Source organism: Sminthopsis crassicaudata, chromosome 3 (assembly GCF_048593235.1).
Source record: "Sminthopsis crassicaudata isolate SCR6 chromosome 3, ASM4859323v1, whole genome shotgun sequence".
NCBI classification, from domain to species: domain Eukaryota; kingdom Metazoa; phylum Chordata; class Mammalia; order Dasyuromorphia; family Dasyuridae; genus Sminthopsis; species Sminthopsis crassicaudata.
This window is the reverse complement of record NC_133619.1, coordinates 239285098-239303798: the sequence shown is the minus strand read 5'-3', so window position 1 is coordinate 239303798 and position 18701 is coordinate 239285098. Positions and strand designations below refer to the sequence as shown.

Sequence of the window (18701 nt, the reverse complement as noted above, 5' to 3'; positions counted from 1 at the left end):
GAAAATACAACTCTCAGCAACTCCTGAATGGTTCCAAATTATGCTTGCTCTGGGCTTTGATGTTTACTTTGGATTTTAGATTTAGATTTTGAAAAAAAATTATTCCAAACCTTGCCTCACCATCTATATAGCCAGGATTCACATAACAAAGGAGTTGTTACTTTTTAGGTTTTTATCCTGATTTCTCTCTCATGGACATTAACAAGTATATAAATCTATTTGTTACTTCCTCTTGACTATATGTAGGGCCTGATACAGATGTTACTCAATCAGACAATTCAATTATACTACATTTATACTACAATTAATGATACTTTTGGAAGTTCAAAGACACTTCCAGATCTGTTTTACCTCCTACATGGGATCACATCCAAGACACCCAGAAAGGGTTTCCTAGTCTGACTCAATTTTTCCCATATTAATCCCTATTTTATTGTATCCTTTAAAAAATGGGCATTGTGCATAAGAGATTTTTAATTATAAAAAAAAATCCTTTTTTTCTATTCTTTTGTGTATATTTTGTTGTTCTGTCATTTCATGCCTGATCCCATTTAGGGTTTCCTAGAAAGAGATACTGAAGTGGTTGCTATTTCCTTTTCCATCTCATTTTTATAGATGAGGAAACTGAAGCAAGCAGGATAAAATCACTTGGCCAGGGTCACACAGCTAGAAAATATCTGAGGACAGATTTAAACTGAGGAAAAGGGGGCTTCCTGACTCCAGGCCTGATGCTCTATTAAGATGCACCAGGACATAGAAATACTCATATCTAATGTTTATTAAGTACTGAACAATAAAAATATTAAAAAAAATTATTTGCAGATGGGGAAGATTCTGGGAAGACAGCAGCAGGTCAATAAATTTCAAGCTCAGCACCAGCCCTGAAGTCAGGAAAACCTGATTTCAAATGTGGCTTCAGACACTTAATACTTCCTAGCTGTGTGATCCTAGGCAAGTTACTTAACCATAATTGCTTCAGAAAAAAAAAAAAAAAAAAAAAAAAAAAAAAAAAAAAAAAATATATATATATATATATATATATATATATATATATATATATATAAAAATAATAATTTTTGCTTAAGCTCTCCAGATTTCCCCCATAAACAGAACAAATTTGTGCCTCAGGGCAAATATAGATTGGTGAAAAATCAAGAAGAACAGGGGTTCTCCTGGCACAACTCCAGAAGACCCAAAAAAGACCCAGCCCAGGGATTATCGGTGTGAAGTGCAAGCACTTTCAGGCTAGCTCCACAGAAACACCAGTAGAAACCTCTGGGGAAATCTGGGTTTGGCTGGAGCTGCAGCTAGAACCACAGAAACTTTCACCTCTTGGGGCTGCCTGTAGAGTGGGGGGTCTAAGTCCTGGAAGATTAAGTGAACCTTATCTAATTAGGGATACCAGGCCCAGCTGTGCTGCAGACATGCAGCCCCTGGGTGAGAAGAAACTAGTACACCAAGTGAATACAAAAGAGTGAGGTAGGGAAGCTGCTGGATTCCAGCACTTGCAGAATGGGAGCTTTTGATTTGGAGTTCCAGGTCAGATGGAAGAGCTAAGTGAAACCAGAGGCATCACTCCTACACTCACAATTAGAAGGGCTTACATTAATATTTCTTATTTTTCAAAAAATGAACTGGCAAAGAAAGAACTCAAACATAGAAATTTATTATGGAAACAGGGAAAACACCAGGGTTCATCTTCAGAGGAAGACACTGAAGTAAAAAAAAAAGTTTTTTCTATCCCAAAGAGTAACATTAAATGGCTTCCTGCCCAAAGAGAATTTATAGAAGAAATCAGAAAAGACTTTAAAAATCAAATGAGAAATACTGAGGAAAAAAAATCCAAGAAAAACAAGATTATGAAAAAAGTCAATTAGCTACAAAAGGAGATATAGAGTTTTAAAGAAGAAAATAATTCTTTGAAAATTTAGAATTGGACAAGAGGAAGTCAGTGAGGCTATAAGAGACCAAGAAATAACAAAACAAAATATTGAAAATGAAAAAAATAGAACAGAATGTGAAATATTTAAGAAAAATGAGATATAAGGAATAGATCAAGAAGAGAAAATATAAGAATAATTGCACTACCTGAAAGCTGTCACTAAAAAATGAACCTTGATACAATAACGCAAGAAATAGTCACAAATAATTGTTCAGGAGTGATAAAAGATGAGGAGAAATAGAAACAAAAATGTACCAATCACCACCTCAAAGAGATCCTTTGGGAAAAACTCATAGAAATATTATTGCCAAATTTTGAAAAACCCAGATCTAAGAAAAAATTTCACAAGAAATAAGAAAAAAAATTCAAATATGCTGGAGCTACAATCAGCAATCACAATAAAAGACTGCAGATCCTGGAATCATATATACTGCCAATCAAAAGAACCAGACGTGAGGCTAAAAGATCATGTTTAGCAAAATTATCTGTAATATCAAATGAAAAAAAAAAGGACATTCCATAAACTTGAAGATTTTCAGGACTTTGTGTCAACCAAACCCTAACTTAATAAGAAAATTTATCATATAAAAGCCAATATCAAAGTTTACTTTCAAGGAATTTAACATGGACAAATTTATGTTTTTCTACATGGAAATATATATCATATGTTTAAGATTAACATAAGTAATTGGGTGGCTCAAAAAAAAAAGATTGGAACAGAACTGAGTAAGATTTGGGAAAAGGTAAAAATAGTAATTATGTTATACAAATGAAGGACAGAGGAAGAATAGACATTAGAGGCATTAGAGGAGGACTCATAGTTCTGAAAACCTACTAACACCATGAATCAGTTAAAAAAGGCAATATTTTATGTTTACCATGAGGGATATAGCACCCTCCAAAATCTATAAAGAAATACAGAGGGAGGAAATAGAATAAGATGTGGCATAGAAGGTTTTGTAGATTTATGACAGTGGGACAAGGTGTGTAGACTAATGGGCAAGGGGATAAAAGACACAATGATCAGGAGTAAAATTTATTAGGAAAAAAAAGTAAGGCTAGTAGTCATTGATCTTAGACAAAATCAGGCTTAAAGATTCAATCAAGGGGGCAACTAGGTGGTGCAGTGGATAGAGCACCAGCCCTGAAGTCAGGAGGACCTGAGTTCAAATCTGATCTCAGACACTTAACACTTCCTAGCTGTGTGACCCTGTGCAAGTCACTTAACCCCAACTGCCTCATCAAAAAAAAAAAAAAAAAAAAAAAAAGATTCAATCAAGAGAGAAATCTACATTATATGTAATAGTTTTAGATACATGTTTACATGTGAGTAAATGTGTATGTATATGTGTCTGAATGGATATGTATATATATGTAGGCATATGTATATATGTGGGTGGGTGTGAATATATACATGAGAACATATATATATACACACATATATACATATACGTATTTATGTATATATAAAATATATTTATGCTTAATTGTAGCTGCTTGGGGAAGATGTGGGGGGATGTAAGGGGAAAAAAGAATAAAGTAATGTGTAGTAGAGAACAAATAATAACATACAAGGAAACAAAAGAAAAGATGGACACTCATGAATATAATCTCTTGTTATGTATGCTTCCTTGAAATGGAAACTTATTGTTATATATTTTGAATCCTCTCTGATGAAGGAGGGAAGGACCCTGGCAGAAGATGGAAAAGAGGTCAGAGGAATCAAATAGCAGAAATGAGGAGGGAGAGCATTTCAGGAACAGAACCAGGGGAAAAGCATGGAGGAGTTAGGTTAAATGCCACATAAGAAATAACAAGGGTTTGGTTCTTAAATCAGTGGAAGGGAAGAAGATATAAGGTAAGAAAACTAGGGCAAGACAGGTTTTAAAATTCAGAGGATTTTATATGTATTTGATCCTGAAGGAAAAGAGGAGCTAATGGATTTTTTTGAGTTGGACCTGACATAGATCTATAGTTGGGGAAATTCACTTTGGTAACTGTGGAGGACAGATTGTAATGGGGAGGGATTAAAGGTGGGAATACCACTCAGAAGGTTCTTGAAATATTCTAAATGAGGCAGTTTAGGAGAGATGTCATGAAAATAGAAATGGTAAGACTTGGCAACGAATTGTATATGTGTGGGCGATGCACAAGAGAGACCAGAGACATTAAGCATGCTTGATTTGACTGGGAGGACGGTGGTACACAGTAATTTTATTGTTTAGTCATGACTGACTCTTCATGACCCCATTGGGGATTTTCTTGGCAAAAGATACTGGAGTGGTTTTCCACTTCCTTTTGCAGCTCATTTTACAGATCAGGAAACTGAAGCAAACAGGGTTGACTTGTCCAGTGTCATACATCTAGTAAGTGTAAGATTTGAACTCAGGAAGATGAGACTTTCTGACTTTGGTCCCAACATTCTGTTCACTATGGCACCACCTCACTGCCCCCTTAACGATAATAGGAAAACAGATTAGAGGAGAGGTGTTAGGATTACTAGGTGAGAACTCAGGTTGTCTGGATAGTGACAAGGTGAGAATTCAGGTTGGACAATTACAAGGTGAGAACTTAGGTTGACTTGATAGGAGCAAGCTCATTGGCTGAAGTGGTTCTTCCCAGAAGCCCTTGCATTATCCCACGCCCATTCTCTGGGAGAATAAAAGAGAGGACACCCAGAGATAGAAGAAGACTCTGCATTGCATCAGGCTTGACGGGGCTCTCTGCAGGAAGGGAAGTCACTTCTCTGGACAAGAGTTAACAGCAACTGCCTGGAGACAACGGTTCGTTACAGGAAGAAGAATCTGTCGGAGAGATTTGAGTAGAAGACACAGCAGATCTCTTCCCAGAGAGTGATCCGGCAGCTTCTAGAGACGACAGCTCGCTACAATTGGCGCCCAACGTGGGGCAAGGACTTTTGCTTATCCTGACAAGAGGAGCTAGACCAGACCTTCGCAATTTGGCGCCCGAACAGGGACAGACACGGTCCTGATTCCAGTGGAAAAGCCTCCCATCCAGATCTCAGTCTCTCTGACCCAGAACCGTGAGTAACAAGGAAACTTTGTTAAAGATTAAGTGAGTGTGCTAATAGATAAATAAGCAACTTAACTTGTTAAGGGCTAAACCAGGAATCTCTTATAGCTGAAATGGGGCAGATGTTAGCTATATTCAATCCCTGGACCTCAGCCAACTCAACCCCAGCCCCAGAAGCAACCTCAGCTCCACCCCCATTCAGGAGTGGTACTATAGAGAGTATAATCAAGATAATTGAGGAGCAGAGTTTACTTGTAACCTGGGTACAGATTGCTAAACTCTTGGCTGCATTAAGCCGCATATCCCCTTGGTTCTTAGAGGAAGAAAAGATAGATGTAGATAAATGGAAGCTAGTGGGATTTGAAATGAAAGAATTTCATGCAAAAAATGGGCCTCGTTCAATTTCTGCAGAAGTATTTTATATCTACAATATAGTTCAATTAGCCTTAAACTATCAAGCAAGTTGTAGGAAAAGGAAAAGTTCTAAAAATGAACAGAGGAGGAAGTGTGAGGAAAAAAGGAAAGATCAAGATCTTTCCCTAGAGCAAGAGGATTTAAATGAGGAATTATGGTATGATTCTCTTGAAGAAGCTTCAACCCTGCCTAGAGAACAGATTATTGACAGGCCCACATCAACCCCACCTTCAGAGGTGGAGGAAGAAGGAGGGGAAGAGACAGAAACACAAACAGAATTGCCTGTGAAGCAGCCTAAGCCTATGACAAGATTAGAAAAAGCATTGGTTAAAGCTAAGAGAGAAGGACAGGATATAAGTGATTTTATACATGCATATCCTGTGATTGAAAATATTGACTCTGTAGGTTAAAAAAAGGAGAAGATATGCACCTTTAGATTTGAATAAAATTAAGGATTTGAAAAAAGGTTGTACCCTTTATGGGGCTACATCAGCTTATGTCAAAATGTTACTAGATGGTTTGTCTTATAAAGTCCTAACCCCGAATGATTGGAAATCCATAGCAAGGACATGTCTGGAACCTGGAGAAAATTTATTATGGCTTGCGGAATTTCATGAATTATGTAAAATTCAAGTCAGATGCAATTTGGAAATAGGAGTTAACACACAATTCACTTTTGAGCACTTAGCTGGTGAAGGTCAATATGGAGAGAATTCGGAACAGATTAATTATACCATGACAATATATGAACAAATTGCTAAGGCTGCAATAAAAGCTTGGGGTGTCCTTCCTGGACAGAAAGATCGTGGAGAGGCTTTCACTAAAATACAGCAAGGTCCCAATGAACCTTTTGCAGATTTTGTGGGACGTTTGCAAACTGCTGTCAAAAGAACTATTGGAGAAAATGCAGCTACAGATATAATGACCAGACATCTGGCTAAGGAAAATGCCAATGAGATTTGCAAAAGAATTATATGGGGATTAGACAAAGATGCTCCTTTAGAGGAGATCATAAGACGCTGTGCTACAGTGGGAACAAATGCTTTTTACACCCGGACAATGATGAATGTGGAAAGACAGGGTCCCTCCTGGCAAGGGCCTTCTAGAGAAACTCGGTGATGTTTTCAATGTGGAAAAATTGGACATCTAAGAGCTCAGTGTAGATATGGAGATACAGTGAGAAGACAGGGTGAGAGAAGACCTAAAACTCCATGTCCAAAATGTCACAAGGGCCTCCACTGGGCCTCCGAATGTAGATTGACCCAGGGAAATGACAGGTGGGGCCCAGCTTCAGCCCCCCAAGTGGGGCATGATGGCAGTCGAGGTTACATCCAGAGAATTTTAAGACATGATCAATCAGCCAAAAGGCAATCAATCAGATGGAAGAAAGGGATTGAAATTAGGAAAAATAGAGTTGTGTGCAGTAGAGACTACCGAGATACTCCCTGGAGAAGTGAAATCTGTTCCTGTTGAGCCTATGGATCCTTTGCCTCCAGGCACAGTAGGCTTGACCATTTCACCTTCTGAGAGTGCCTACAAAACAGTGTCCATCCATACACTGATGTGGGAGACTGGAGAACGTGTATCTAATATCCCAGTCACTAACACAGGCAGACAACGTGTGATTTATCAACCAGGAGAAGTAGTAGCATCAGGCTTATTGTTACGTACCCCTAATAAGCAACCTCGTGATAGTCGCCTAGATTTTGACTCCAATGAACAAAATCCAGGAATATATTGGACAGCAGCTGTGACAGCTGACCGACCTATGCTTACTATTTATATAAACGGAATACCATTTGAAGGATTGGTAGACACGGGTGCAGATCGTACAGTTGTTAGAGGTGCCAATTGGCCCGGTCACTGGCCAAAGATTAAAGCAGACACCTATATGTCTGGGGTGGGAGGATCAATAGCAGCAGAAGTTAGTGCTAGGCCTTTGAGATGGATATTTGAAGGAGAAACAGGAGCTTTTACTCCTTTTGTGGTTGAAAAAATCCCCATCAATCTGTGGGGAAGAGACATTTTACAGCAGATAGGATTACAAATAAGCACTTCGGCTTTTTAGGCAGGGCTGCTGTTGAAGGCCTACCTGCACTTTCACCAGTTCCTATTCAGTGGAAGACTGATTCACCAGTGTGGGTAGAACAGTGGCCCTTAAGAAGTGATAAAATTCAGGCCTTATTAGACATAGTGCAAGAACAACTTGACCAAGGACACTTGCGGCCTTCTCTAAGTCCTTGGAATTCCCCAGTATTTGTGGTGAAAAAGAAATCTGGAAAATGGAGGATGATAACTGATCTAAGAAGAGTAAATGAACAGATGGAAACTATGGGAACTCTTCAGCCTGGACTTCCATCTCCTACTCAGTTGCCAAGAGAATGGCCTCTATGGGTTATAGACATTAAGGATTGTTTCTATTCTATTCCTCTAGATAAGGAGGATATGAAAAGATTTGCTTTTTCAGTGCCTAGTGTTAATTTGGCCAAGCCTTATAAAAGATATGAATGGACAGTTTTCCCACAGGGAATGAAAAACAGCCCTACTATGTGCCAAATGTATGTTGCAGCTGCTCTTGCTCCAGTAAGAAAAGCCTTTCCAAAAATAATATTGTTACATTATATGGATGATATTTTGGGATGTGCACCTGAGGAACAAATGTTAGAAGCATGTCTACAAAAGACCATGGAAACATTAAAGTACTACAAACTGAATATAGCTACAGAAAAAATTCAAAGACATGCTCCTTTTCAATATTTAGGATATGAAGTATATCCTAAGACACTCACAGTACAAAAGCTTTCTTTAAGAACAGAGAAGTTGAACACCTTAAATGACTTTCAAAAATTAATAGGAGATATCCAATGGATGCGTCCAGTGTTAGGCTTAACTACCAATCAACTACAACCTCTCTATGACATTTTAAGGGGAGACAGTGCTTTAAATTCACCACGCCAGCTTACAAAAGAAGCACAAGAGGCTTTGAGAGAAGTTGAACTGGCTTTATCCAATGTGGTTGAAAGAGTCACTCAAAAACCCTTGGAAATATCAGTTTTTGCTACAAAAGAGGCACCCACAGCAGTCCTTCATCAAGGAGACAGAGTGATTGAGTGGGTGAACCTCCCAGCACAACCAGAACAAAGCCTTACACCTTACCCAGTGCTTGTGGCTAGGATTTTATTAAAGGCTATTAAGAGAGTAACACAATTATCTGGAATAAGTCCTGAAAAAATATACACATTCTATACTAACGCACAAATTAATGTATGCTGTGAGACCATCCCAGAATGGCAAATTTTATTGGCCACCGCTCCAAATTTTGCACATGGATCTCCATTAAAGATAACCCGGCTACTACATAATTGGCGATGGATCTTTGAAGAAAAGGTTTCTAAGGTTCCTCTTAAAGGACCAACAATCTTTACAGACGCCTCCAAAGAAAATATTTGTGCTGTATACTCTCATGATTTAACCATAAAGAGAGTAGTCAGGACTCCTTTTCAGTCCACTCAACAGAATGAATTATTTGCTATTATGCTAGCTCTTACTTATTACCCAGGAGACGTAAATATAATTACTGATTCAGCCTATTCTGTAGGTGTAGTACAAAGAATTGCCACAGCCCAAATAAAATTTGCAGCCTCCAATATTTATCAGCTCTTTAAGGAACTTCAAGAGCAAGTGAGAAAACATCCAGGCAAGATTTATATCTTGCATGTCCACTCACATAGTGGACTTCCAGGTCCCATTTTTGATGGAAATTCAAAGGCAGTTAACCTATCTAATTACCTTCTATTTACCACTTTCTAAATCTCTTCTCATCATCTGGCAATTACATTGGAATTGTTTGCACTGGACACAGCCCTGTTGGTTTAAAAGGCCTGGTTTAAAAGAATCCTCGTGGTTTGAGACCCAATGAAATCTGGCAAATGGATGTGACCCATTATAAATCTTTTGGTCGTCTATCTTTTATTCATGTCGTGGTAGACACCTTTTCAGGATTCACATTTGCAATGCCAGCAGCAAAAGAGACAGCCCGAGTGGTCACTGAATTCCTTATACAAGCATTTGCAATTATGGGTGTGCCACAAGCAATAAAAACAGACAATGGACCTGCATATACGTCCAAACATTTTACACACTTTTGTGCACAGTATAAGATTTTTACATTCCACGGGCATACCCTTTAATCCTGAAGGGCAGGCAATAGTAGAGAGAAGAAACAGAGATATTAAGACACTCCTCCAAAAACAAAAGAAAGGGGGAGCCACAGGTAGCCCTAGGGAACTTCTAAATTTAGTTCTCTATACCATTAATTTTTTAATTTTTGACAAAGATGCACTGGCTCTGGCAGACAGGTTTTATAACCCACCAGAAGGGCAGTGTCCAGTGCGAGCATCTCCACTGTCCTTAGATAATCGCCAGGTGATGTGGAGAGATCCAGAAAGTGGTGAATGGAAGGGACCAGATAGGTTAACTGCCTGGGGGAGAGGGTTTGCTTGTATTTCTTCAGCAGGAGAAGGAATCAGATGGGTGCCAACGAGTCATATTCACCTTGTCCATCAGAGAGAGACAGAAAAAGAGAAAAACCTCAAAATAAAGGAGAAGATCTAAGAAACATCTTACACCGAAAGAGCATGGCTAATAAAAAGACTGTTAAAGAACTTTAAAACCAGCAGGAATCATTGGACTTCCTCACACAAGATGAGACTAATGGACAATGGACTTATGGACATTTATAAATTTTCAATTTATGATTATTTGATTATGTTATATACTTCTAGCATGTGTTATGTTACTGTGTTACTATGTGCTTATGTAATTTATGTAATTATCTGTAATACTTCCTATATTGATGGATTTATGTTTCAAAGTCATTTATGTAATTATCTGTAATACTTCCCATATTGATGGATTTATGTTTCAAGGTCATGACTGTCCTATGTTCTAAATCAAAAGAAAGGGGGAGATGTTAGGATTACTAGGTGATAACTCAGGTTGTCTGGATAGTGACAAGGTGAGAATTCAGGTTGGACAATTACAAGGTGAGAACTCAGGTTGACTTGATAGAAGGAGCAAGCTCATTGGCTGAAGTGGTTCTTCCCAGAAGCCCTTGCATTATCCCACGCCCATTCTCTGGGAGAATAAAAGAGAGGACACCCAGAGATAGAAGAAGACTCTGCATTGCATTAGGCTTGACGGGGCTCTCTGCAGGAAGGGAAGTCACTTCTCTGGACAAGAGTTAACAGCAACTGCCTGGAGACAACGGTTCGTTACAGGAAGAAGAATCTGTCGGAGAGATTTGAGTAGAAGACACAGCAGATCTCTTCCCAGAGAGTGATCCGGCAGCTTCTAGAGATGACAGCTCGCTACAGAGAGGGGTTGGGAACATAATAATCTCTGTTCTGAACACAGTTAAGGATGAAAGATCCAGTTTGAGATTCTAAGAGGCATATGATGATATGAAACTGGAGGTCAATACAGAAGTTAGGGATCATTAAACAGAACTTGGAATCATCTTTATTGAGATGATGTGCATGTATGCACAACACACATAGGTATAGATATAATATATGCCACATGTACATATTGTACCCACATACATGTAGGTATATATGTATACATACACATGTATGTTTACAAATTTGTGTCTGCATACATGCATTATGCCTACACACATGTATATACAATGAATGTGTATATATACACCCAAGTCTGTGTATATATATCTGCATGTCTGTCTACATATGTTTATGAATGTATTCACACATATGTATGTGTATATATGCACATATGTATGTATATCTATCTTTGTAAATATTAAAATGCTGAATAATTGTTAAAAAAAAAAAGATGGTAATTAACCTGTGGGAGCTAATGAGATCACTTAGTAAGACAGTATAAAAAGGAAAAGAGACATAATCATGGCTACACCTATAATTAGTAGGTTAAGACTGTGGAGGAAAACTCAGAAAAGGAGACAGAAATGCAGACAGATACTTATAGCAGCTAGGAAGCGCAATGGCTAGAGCACAAGACTTGGAATCAGGAAAACCTGAGTTCAAATCTGGGTTTGGACACTTACTACTCAAGTGATTCTGAACAAGTCACTTCAGAAGTTTGCCTCAGCTTCTGAATCTGTAAAATAGGAATAACAACATCTACCTCCTAGGGTTGTGATGAGGGTAAAATGAGATATTTGTAAAGTATTGTTATTATTATTTTTTCACCATAATCGTTTATTTATAAATTCATGTTGAATTATATGTACTTTTTTTCCATCTTCAGTACATGGTTTGAACTCAATCAATAGATAATTCCTGTGTAGACACATTGATTTTTTTTTAAAAAAATATATATGTATTTAGTTAAAACTTAAATAAATAATTTAAAAAAGAAACAAAATAGAAAATGAAAAAAGCGGGGGGGGGGGAACCATTGCTATGTGCACAGCAATAGGAGAGAATTCAAAATATGACACAATAAATTTTTATTTCAAGAAAGCCTTTATAATAAATGCTACTTGTGTTCAAAGTTGTCCATCTTTTCTTTGTGTAAAGCACTATTAAATGCTAGCTGTTAAAATTTGGAGAAGCAAGAGAAAGAACTGTCACAAAGACCTTAAGACAAATGAAATAAAAATGAGATATTACCTTTACTGCTGCAATGAACGATTGCTACTCCAGTAAACACACTGTGTACTTTTCCATTTAACCTACAAGATAAAGTTGGTGTCACATATTTCTTATTTTTTACACTACAGCCCTGAAAAAAAGTAACAACTTTTCTCTAGCAGAAGACTAGCCAATAAGAATCACACTTACTAAATCTATCCCTACAATTAGATTTCATATTTAGTATTTTAATTCCCCTTATCCCCAGAGTATTTGTTTTTTTTCCCCTTCCTCTATCCTTCTAGTCACTAAGATATAAATCAATTGGTAAAGCAATTAACGAATGTTAATTGATTCTGCAATTTCAACTCTTCAATTCTAATTGCCCCTTTACAAGTAAGAAGGCAAAAGAAAACCTTTGCAAATGGCAGCAGAGATGTGGTTAAGTCATGCTATAGGAGACTAAAGGATAGGGGCTTAAGAAATTTTATATCCTAAATGATATTTTAAGTTAGAACAGGTTATAGCATATGAATTGAAAAGTTTGGGTATCTCCAGCAGTCTTTTACTTTTCTCAAAAAGCTACCATATTAGTGCTTGACTCTTTTAAAGAAAGTATTAATATGCAACACATATTGTAATATAAAACACTTTGTTGTTCTAGGAAGGACCTCTGGATTAGGGAGAGGACAGTACCTCAGCATACTGATTTTGTCAGTCTGGCTACACCTATAGTACTCTATTCAATTCTGGGTGACACATTTTTGGAAGGATACTGATAGTCTGAAGAGTACCAGCAAGTACCAGAGTACCTGAAAAAGACAGCCAGAATGAAGAAGTATTTTACTCAAGTTCTTGCTATATGAGGACTAGCTGAAGCAAATGGGATAATCTAACCTGGAAGAACAAGACTAGGAAAGGCAGTTTCAAGAATATGAAGTGCTATCATTTGAAAGAGGGATTCAATGAGTAGGATGATTTCAGAAAAATCTTGAAGAATTTACATGAACTGATACAAAGTAACATGAACAGAACCAGTAGAACATTGTACATAGTAACAACAATATTGTAGGAGGATCACTTGTGAATGACTTAGCTATTCTTTGCAGTACAAAGTTGCAAGTAAATTGCAAGTCTCATGAGGGAAAATACTAAGTACTTCCAGCAAAAGAAATGATGGATGAAGCCTAGATGCAGTTTGAAGCATATTAATTTTTCCCCTTTTTTATGTATGTGTTTTTTTTTTTTTTTTGGTTGTTGTTGTTCTGTAATTTCACAATATAACTGACATGGAAATGTTTTGCATGATAACGCATGTATAACCTATGTAAAATTGCTTATCTGAGAGGGGAAAGGAAGAAGAGAATTTGGAATTCAAAAATTTAAAAATTAAATGTTAAATATTGTTTTTACATATAATTTGGGGAAAAATATTATTCAAAAATAAAATAAAAGAAAGAGAATTTATTGTGTTATGCTCAGTGCTAGAGAGCAAAGCTAGGAGCAATGCATGGAAAGTACCAAGAGGCAAATTTAAGCTTTATATAAAGAAAAACTTCTCATAACAGCTACCTAAAAGTGAAATGATCTGGTTCCTGAAATAATGGATTCCCTTTCACTGAATGTTTTTCACAAAAGGTAAAAAATGACTTGCCAGGTATAATGTAGAAAGAATTCCTGTTTGGAACTGAATTGGGCAAGATGATAGCTGAGATCTCTTGTAATTTAGCAGGACTTTGATGGGATCACTGCATTCCAGAGTCTGGTACTGACCTTGGAACATCTACTGACAATTTTACCAGTTTACCTAGGGCTTCCAAAACTGAGAGATAATGGTGGGAAAGGGTAGGACACAAAACATTAGCCAACTTCACAAAAGAGTGACAAATCCTAATATCAAATTTATTTCAATAGAGGATATAATTGGCCTGAAAATCAGATTGATTTTCTGAACAGGGAAACTTTTCTACTAGGTTGATTTAATTGCTGTTTGATGTGCCAAGAATTAAAGCCTAGGGAATTTTAGGTTCTATAAAGGATATGCTGTCCCTTACCGCTCTCAGACAAGAAATATTTGTAGATTCTAGACAAGTCATTTAACTTTCAGAGGTAGCTGGTGGTGTAGTGAATTGAGCACTAGATCTAAGTTCAAATTTAGCCTCAGATGCTTATTACTGGACAAGTCTATTTGTCAGTTTCCCCAACAGTAAAATGGGGCTAATGATAACACCTATTTGCTAAATAAAACAAAGAAACCTAAAACAATTAGCTTAACATATAGTAGGCACTACACAAATGCTTGTTCTTTCCTTTCTCTTTCCCAACTTTAATTCTCTATGGCCTTAGTTTCATTATCTCTAAAATGGGAATTAAAAACAGCACTTACATCACAGGGTTACTATAAATTGCATCTGTAAAATGCTCTACAAATCTCAAATTGCCAGATAAATATAAGCTATTGTTATTACTAATTTTTCCAGGTATATTTTCTGTCTAAGAATCCATGTCAATTGTCTAGAATGAGATTATTCTCTTTCTTACCACTACGTGATCATGGACAAAATACATACAAGTAGAACAGCACATAGAAAACTGGACTTGGAGTCAGGAAGACCTGAATCAAAATCCTGTTTCAGATACTTTAGTTATGTGATCCTGGGCAATTCATGTAACCTCTATTTCTCCACCTTTAAAGGGGGCTAATAATAACATCTCCCTCACAGAACTGTTGTGAAAATCAAAGGAAATAATATATTTAGAGCAACATGTAAACCCTATTATTACTACTATTATTAACCCCTCTGAGCTTTAGTATTCATATCCTTTTTTTTTTTTTTTTTTTTTAGGGAAGTGGATTCTAAACTCTTTAATTTCATCAGTTTAGAATACCACAAATACAGAAGCTCTCTTCATTTACCTTTACAGATTGATACTCATTTGTAATTTAATTTTAAGGAGTTGCTTTTAAGAAGAGGGGAGCTAGTTGGTATAGTAGATAGAACACCAGCCCTGAAGTCAGGAAGACTTGAATTCAAATCTGGCTTCAGATATTTAACACTTCCTGGCTGTGTGAACCTGAGCAAGTCACTTAACCCCAATTGCTTCAGGGGGAAAAAAAAAAAAAAAATTGTCTTAGGAACTGAAAGATTTAAATGAATTGACCATGATCATTAGCTAGCATATATAAAAAATGGATTCTGAACTTTCCACTTCAAGAAGGGAAAACCACTGTAGTACCCACCTGAGGCCCGCTTCAGATACTACATGTAAAATACCTTGCAAACTTGCAATATTATATGGATGCCAGCTCTTATCACTATAATTTGGGGGATATTTTTAATGAATAATAAAATAATCAGATAATTAATGAATAAAAATGCATTGATATGACAGCCTGATAAATTATCCTGTTCCATTACAGGTCAGTTTCTGAATTTAGACCAGCAACAGCTGCAGAGGATCTGAGCATCCTCTTTTTTAAAACAACATAGAAAGGCAATTAACAACTCTATTCTATTCTCCTTTTTTCAATTCTATGTATCAGTGATGACTTTTCTTTCATTATTTCATTTTCATTTGTCTGATTCATATCACTCTATTTTCAGTTTATTTTAGAGTTCCTGAGTTACTAACTTTAATAACAAGTTGTTCCTAGTTTTCTACTCTTGATTCCAGATTGGAGGGCACAGCCTATTTTGAGGATATCTATCTACTGATTAAGTTACAAACCACTGAAAACAATGGCAATACAACTGAGCATAAAAAACTCAAAGTTCAAGTTTTCACAGTGACTAAAACATTTTTAAAACTGAGTATTTGTGAGGTTTTATTAAAATTACTGCATAATTAAGTTTAAGGTCTTAAAATTAAGATGCAAAACAGATAAGTCTCAAACTACTCTCAAGTTGCTTCCCATCACCATCACTGACCTTGATAGCATGTTATAGGCATCTTGCTTATCAGCTGGCTTCTCCAGAATCATTCCATCCACTGTCTGAAACAAGAAATGAGGTGAGGAGGCAAGAATGAAAGAAGAATCACACTTAGCAATAGAAATCTGAAGAATGACATGCTATTCAATTTGCATCGGACATGCATGAGTTTTCCTCAGATATGTCACTGTAGTATGGAGGAGACCCAGGGTTCTCCAAGGCAGTATCAGTGGAATGCAAGCTCTGCCAGTTTATAATAACTTACAGATCTTGAAAAGCTTGGAGGATAGAACCATGGACAGAGTACATGCTTGGGCCCCAGGAGACACTTTGTTCAATTTGGAAAGGCTCATGCTAGTTCACATTAGTATGGTATATTTTTCAGCCACAGCAGCTTTAGAAGACTATCTACTATGCCATAGATAAAATCTTCTGGATGGTATAGTAGATAAAGTGTTGAACTTAAAGTAAGATATATCTGAGTTCAAATCTGACATTGATTACTTATTGTGTGACTCTGAGCAAGTCATTTATCTGATTGATTCCCATCTATACAATGGAGACCATAATGTCACCCACCTCCCAGATTTGTCATGAGGACAAAATGAAGTAATATTTATTATGATTTCATTTTATCTTTGTATCCCTAAAATCAAGCATAGTGATTAGCACAAAGAAGGCACTTAATAAATGTTTATTCTTTGATATTTGGGTTGAGATATACATTGGAAGAGAATATTCTTTACACAACTAACAAAATAACAGCAATAATAATGATGATGATAATTCAAACAGAGCTATGTGCAAGAAACTATTCTAAGTACTTATACACTACAGAAGGTGAAGAATAACAGACATAAGAGATCTGACTAGGTCCACTACTAGTTTATGTTACACAATTATTAACTGAGTCTTCATTGTTGCAAAGTAATCCTACCATCCTTATCAGTATACTATCTTACTCTCCATAAAGTCTCTCCTAAAACTCTTCATTTTTCTTCAAACCTCCTCTGGTTTTCCCTTGTCTCTTACTCTCCGCTTAGACTTGTTCTCATATTTTACAGAAAAAATTGAAGCCATTCATCATGAACTCCCTTTTTTCCTCCTTTCCTATTACTTAGGAGAGAAAAAAATTTGAAACACAAGGTTTTACAAAGGTAAATGATGAAAATTATCTTTACATGTATTTGGAAAAATAAAAAGCTATTATAAAAAATATTACACTGAAGATCTCCTGGGTTCTGTTGAGAGGACATATATTAAGTCTTCTGCCACTCCCTTTCAACATGTGTAATTCTTTTAAACTATTTTCATATGTCTCACATAAAGTGGTTTTACTGATCCCATTCCCAAGTGATCCCATCACATCCTGTCTCCTCTAACATATTGCTTCCTCTGTCATCCCTACTCTCCTTTATTTTCTCTGCTTCCCCCCCCCCACCCCTCGAGGCTAGGGTTAAGTGACTTGCCCAGGGTCATACAGCTAGGAAGTGTTAAGTGTCTGAGACCACATTTGAACTCGGGTCCTCCTGAATTCAAGGCTGGTGCTCTATCCACTGCGCCACCTAGCTGCCCCCTCCTTTATTTTCAATCTCTTCCTAACTACTGGATCATTTCCTACTGCCTACAAAACTTGCCATGTCTCCCCCATTCCGGAAAAACCCCATCTCTGTTAACTATTGTCCTTATTTCTCTTCTGCCCTTGTAAAGCTAAATTCTTCAAATAGGTCATCCACAATAGGGATCTCCACTATCTCTTGTGGATTTGAACTTCCAGACTCTATGCCCAGTGCTTTAACATCTGTGTCACTCACCAGCAGGTGCATAAGAGAGCCTTTATTAAAGTTAACAAAAGATAATAATTACTAAATCACTATTACTTGCCTCATTTCTTCAAATGAGAAAACTCACTTTAAGGATATCCATCATTTTGCTGGAGGCTTTCATGTGCAATTCATCCAATTTGAAAAAAGGAACAGAAAGATATCTGTGTCTATTACAGCATTATGCTTAGCACTGGGTATTGCTGGCATCAGGCCTATCCTGGCATACAAGCTTGTTTGGGGATTTAAGTCAGGTCAAGGGTCAGTTGGAATGGAGCCCAGCCAGACTCAAATTCCTGATTGCTGAAAAGCCAGCACGTGGTTGTAACAGAAGCCAGGTAAGTGATTTTTTTCAGGGGCAATTAATAGCCATAATCTTCTGCAAATAACCCAAAAGCAACTAAACTGCTTTACTTTTCTCTTGCATCACAGAACCAAAGCTGACAAGGCATTGGAAAGAATAATGGACTTAGAAATCAGTAGGGCTAGAGTTCAAATTTCATTAACAATGCTTAGTTAGCTCTGTGACCTTAAGTAATTAACCATTTAGCTATATGATCTTGAGTAATCAACTATACTTCTCAGGCAATAAAAAAAGACTTTAATTAATTAAATTAATTGGTATCTTAATTTTCTGAACCATAAACGGGATTAATAATATCATATCAATTCAAGGCAATTCCAATAGATTTGTGATGAAAAGAGCTATTCGCATCCAGAGACAGAACTATGGAAACAGACTGAATATGGATCAATGCATAGTATTTTCATCTTTTCTTGTTTTTTATTTGTTTGTTTGTTTTTTTTCCCCTCTTTAATCTGAGTTTTCTTGTGCAGCATGGTGAATATGGAAATATGTTTAGAAGAATTACACATGTTTTATTTATATCGGATTGCCTGCTGTCTAGGGAATGTGTGAAGGGGAATAAAAGGAGAAAAATTT

At 36.8% G+C, this 18701-nt stretch overlaps 1 protein-coding gene across 3 annotated transcripts in view; it reads right to left on the bottom strand.

The window, feature by feature from the left end:
- Nucleotides 1-18701, bottom strand: part of ASMTL (acetylserotonin O-methyltransferase like) — a 53325-nt gene that overhangs the window by 27126 nt on the left and 7498 nt on the right. For all 3 annotated transcript variants that reach the window (XM_074300248.1, XM_074300249.1, XM_074300250.1), the window contains 2 exons: nucleotides 15933-15997; nucleotides 12043-12104 (listed from right to left, as the gene is read on the bottom strand). In XM_074300248.1, coding sequence (XP_074156349.1) covers nucleotides 12043-12104; nucleotides 15933-15997 — 127 coding nt within the window. The remainder of the gene's footprint in view (nucleotides 1-12042; nucleotides 12105-15932; nucleotides 15998-18701) is intronic.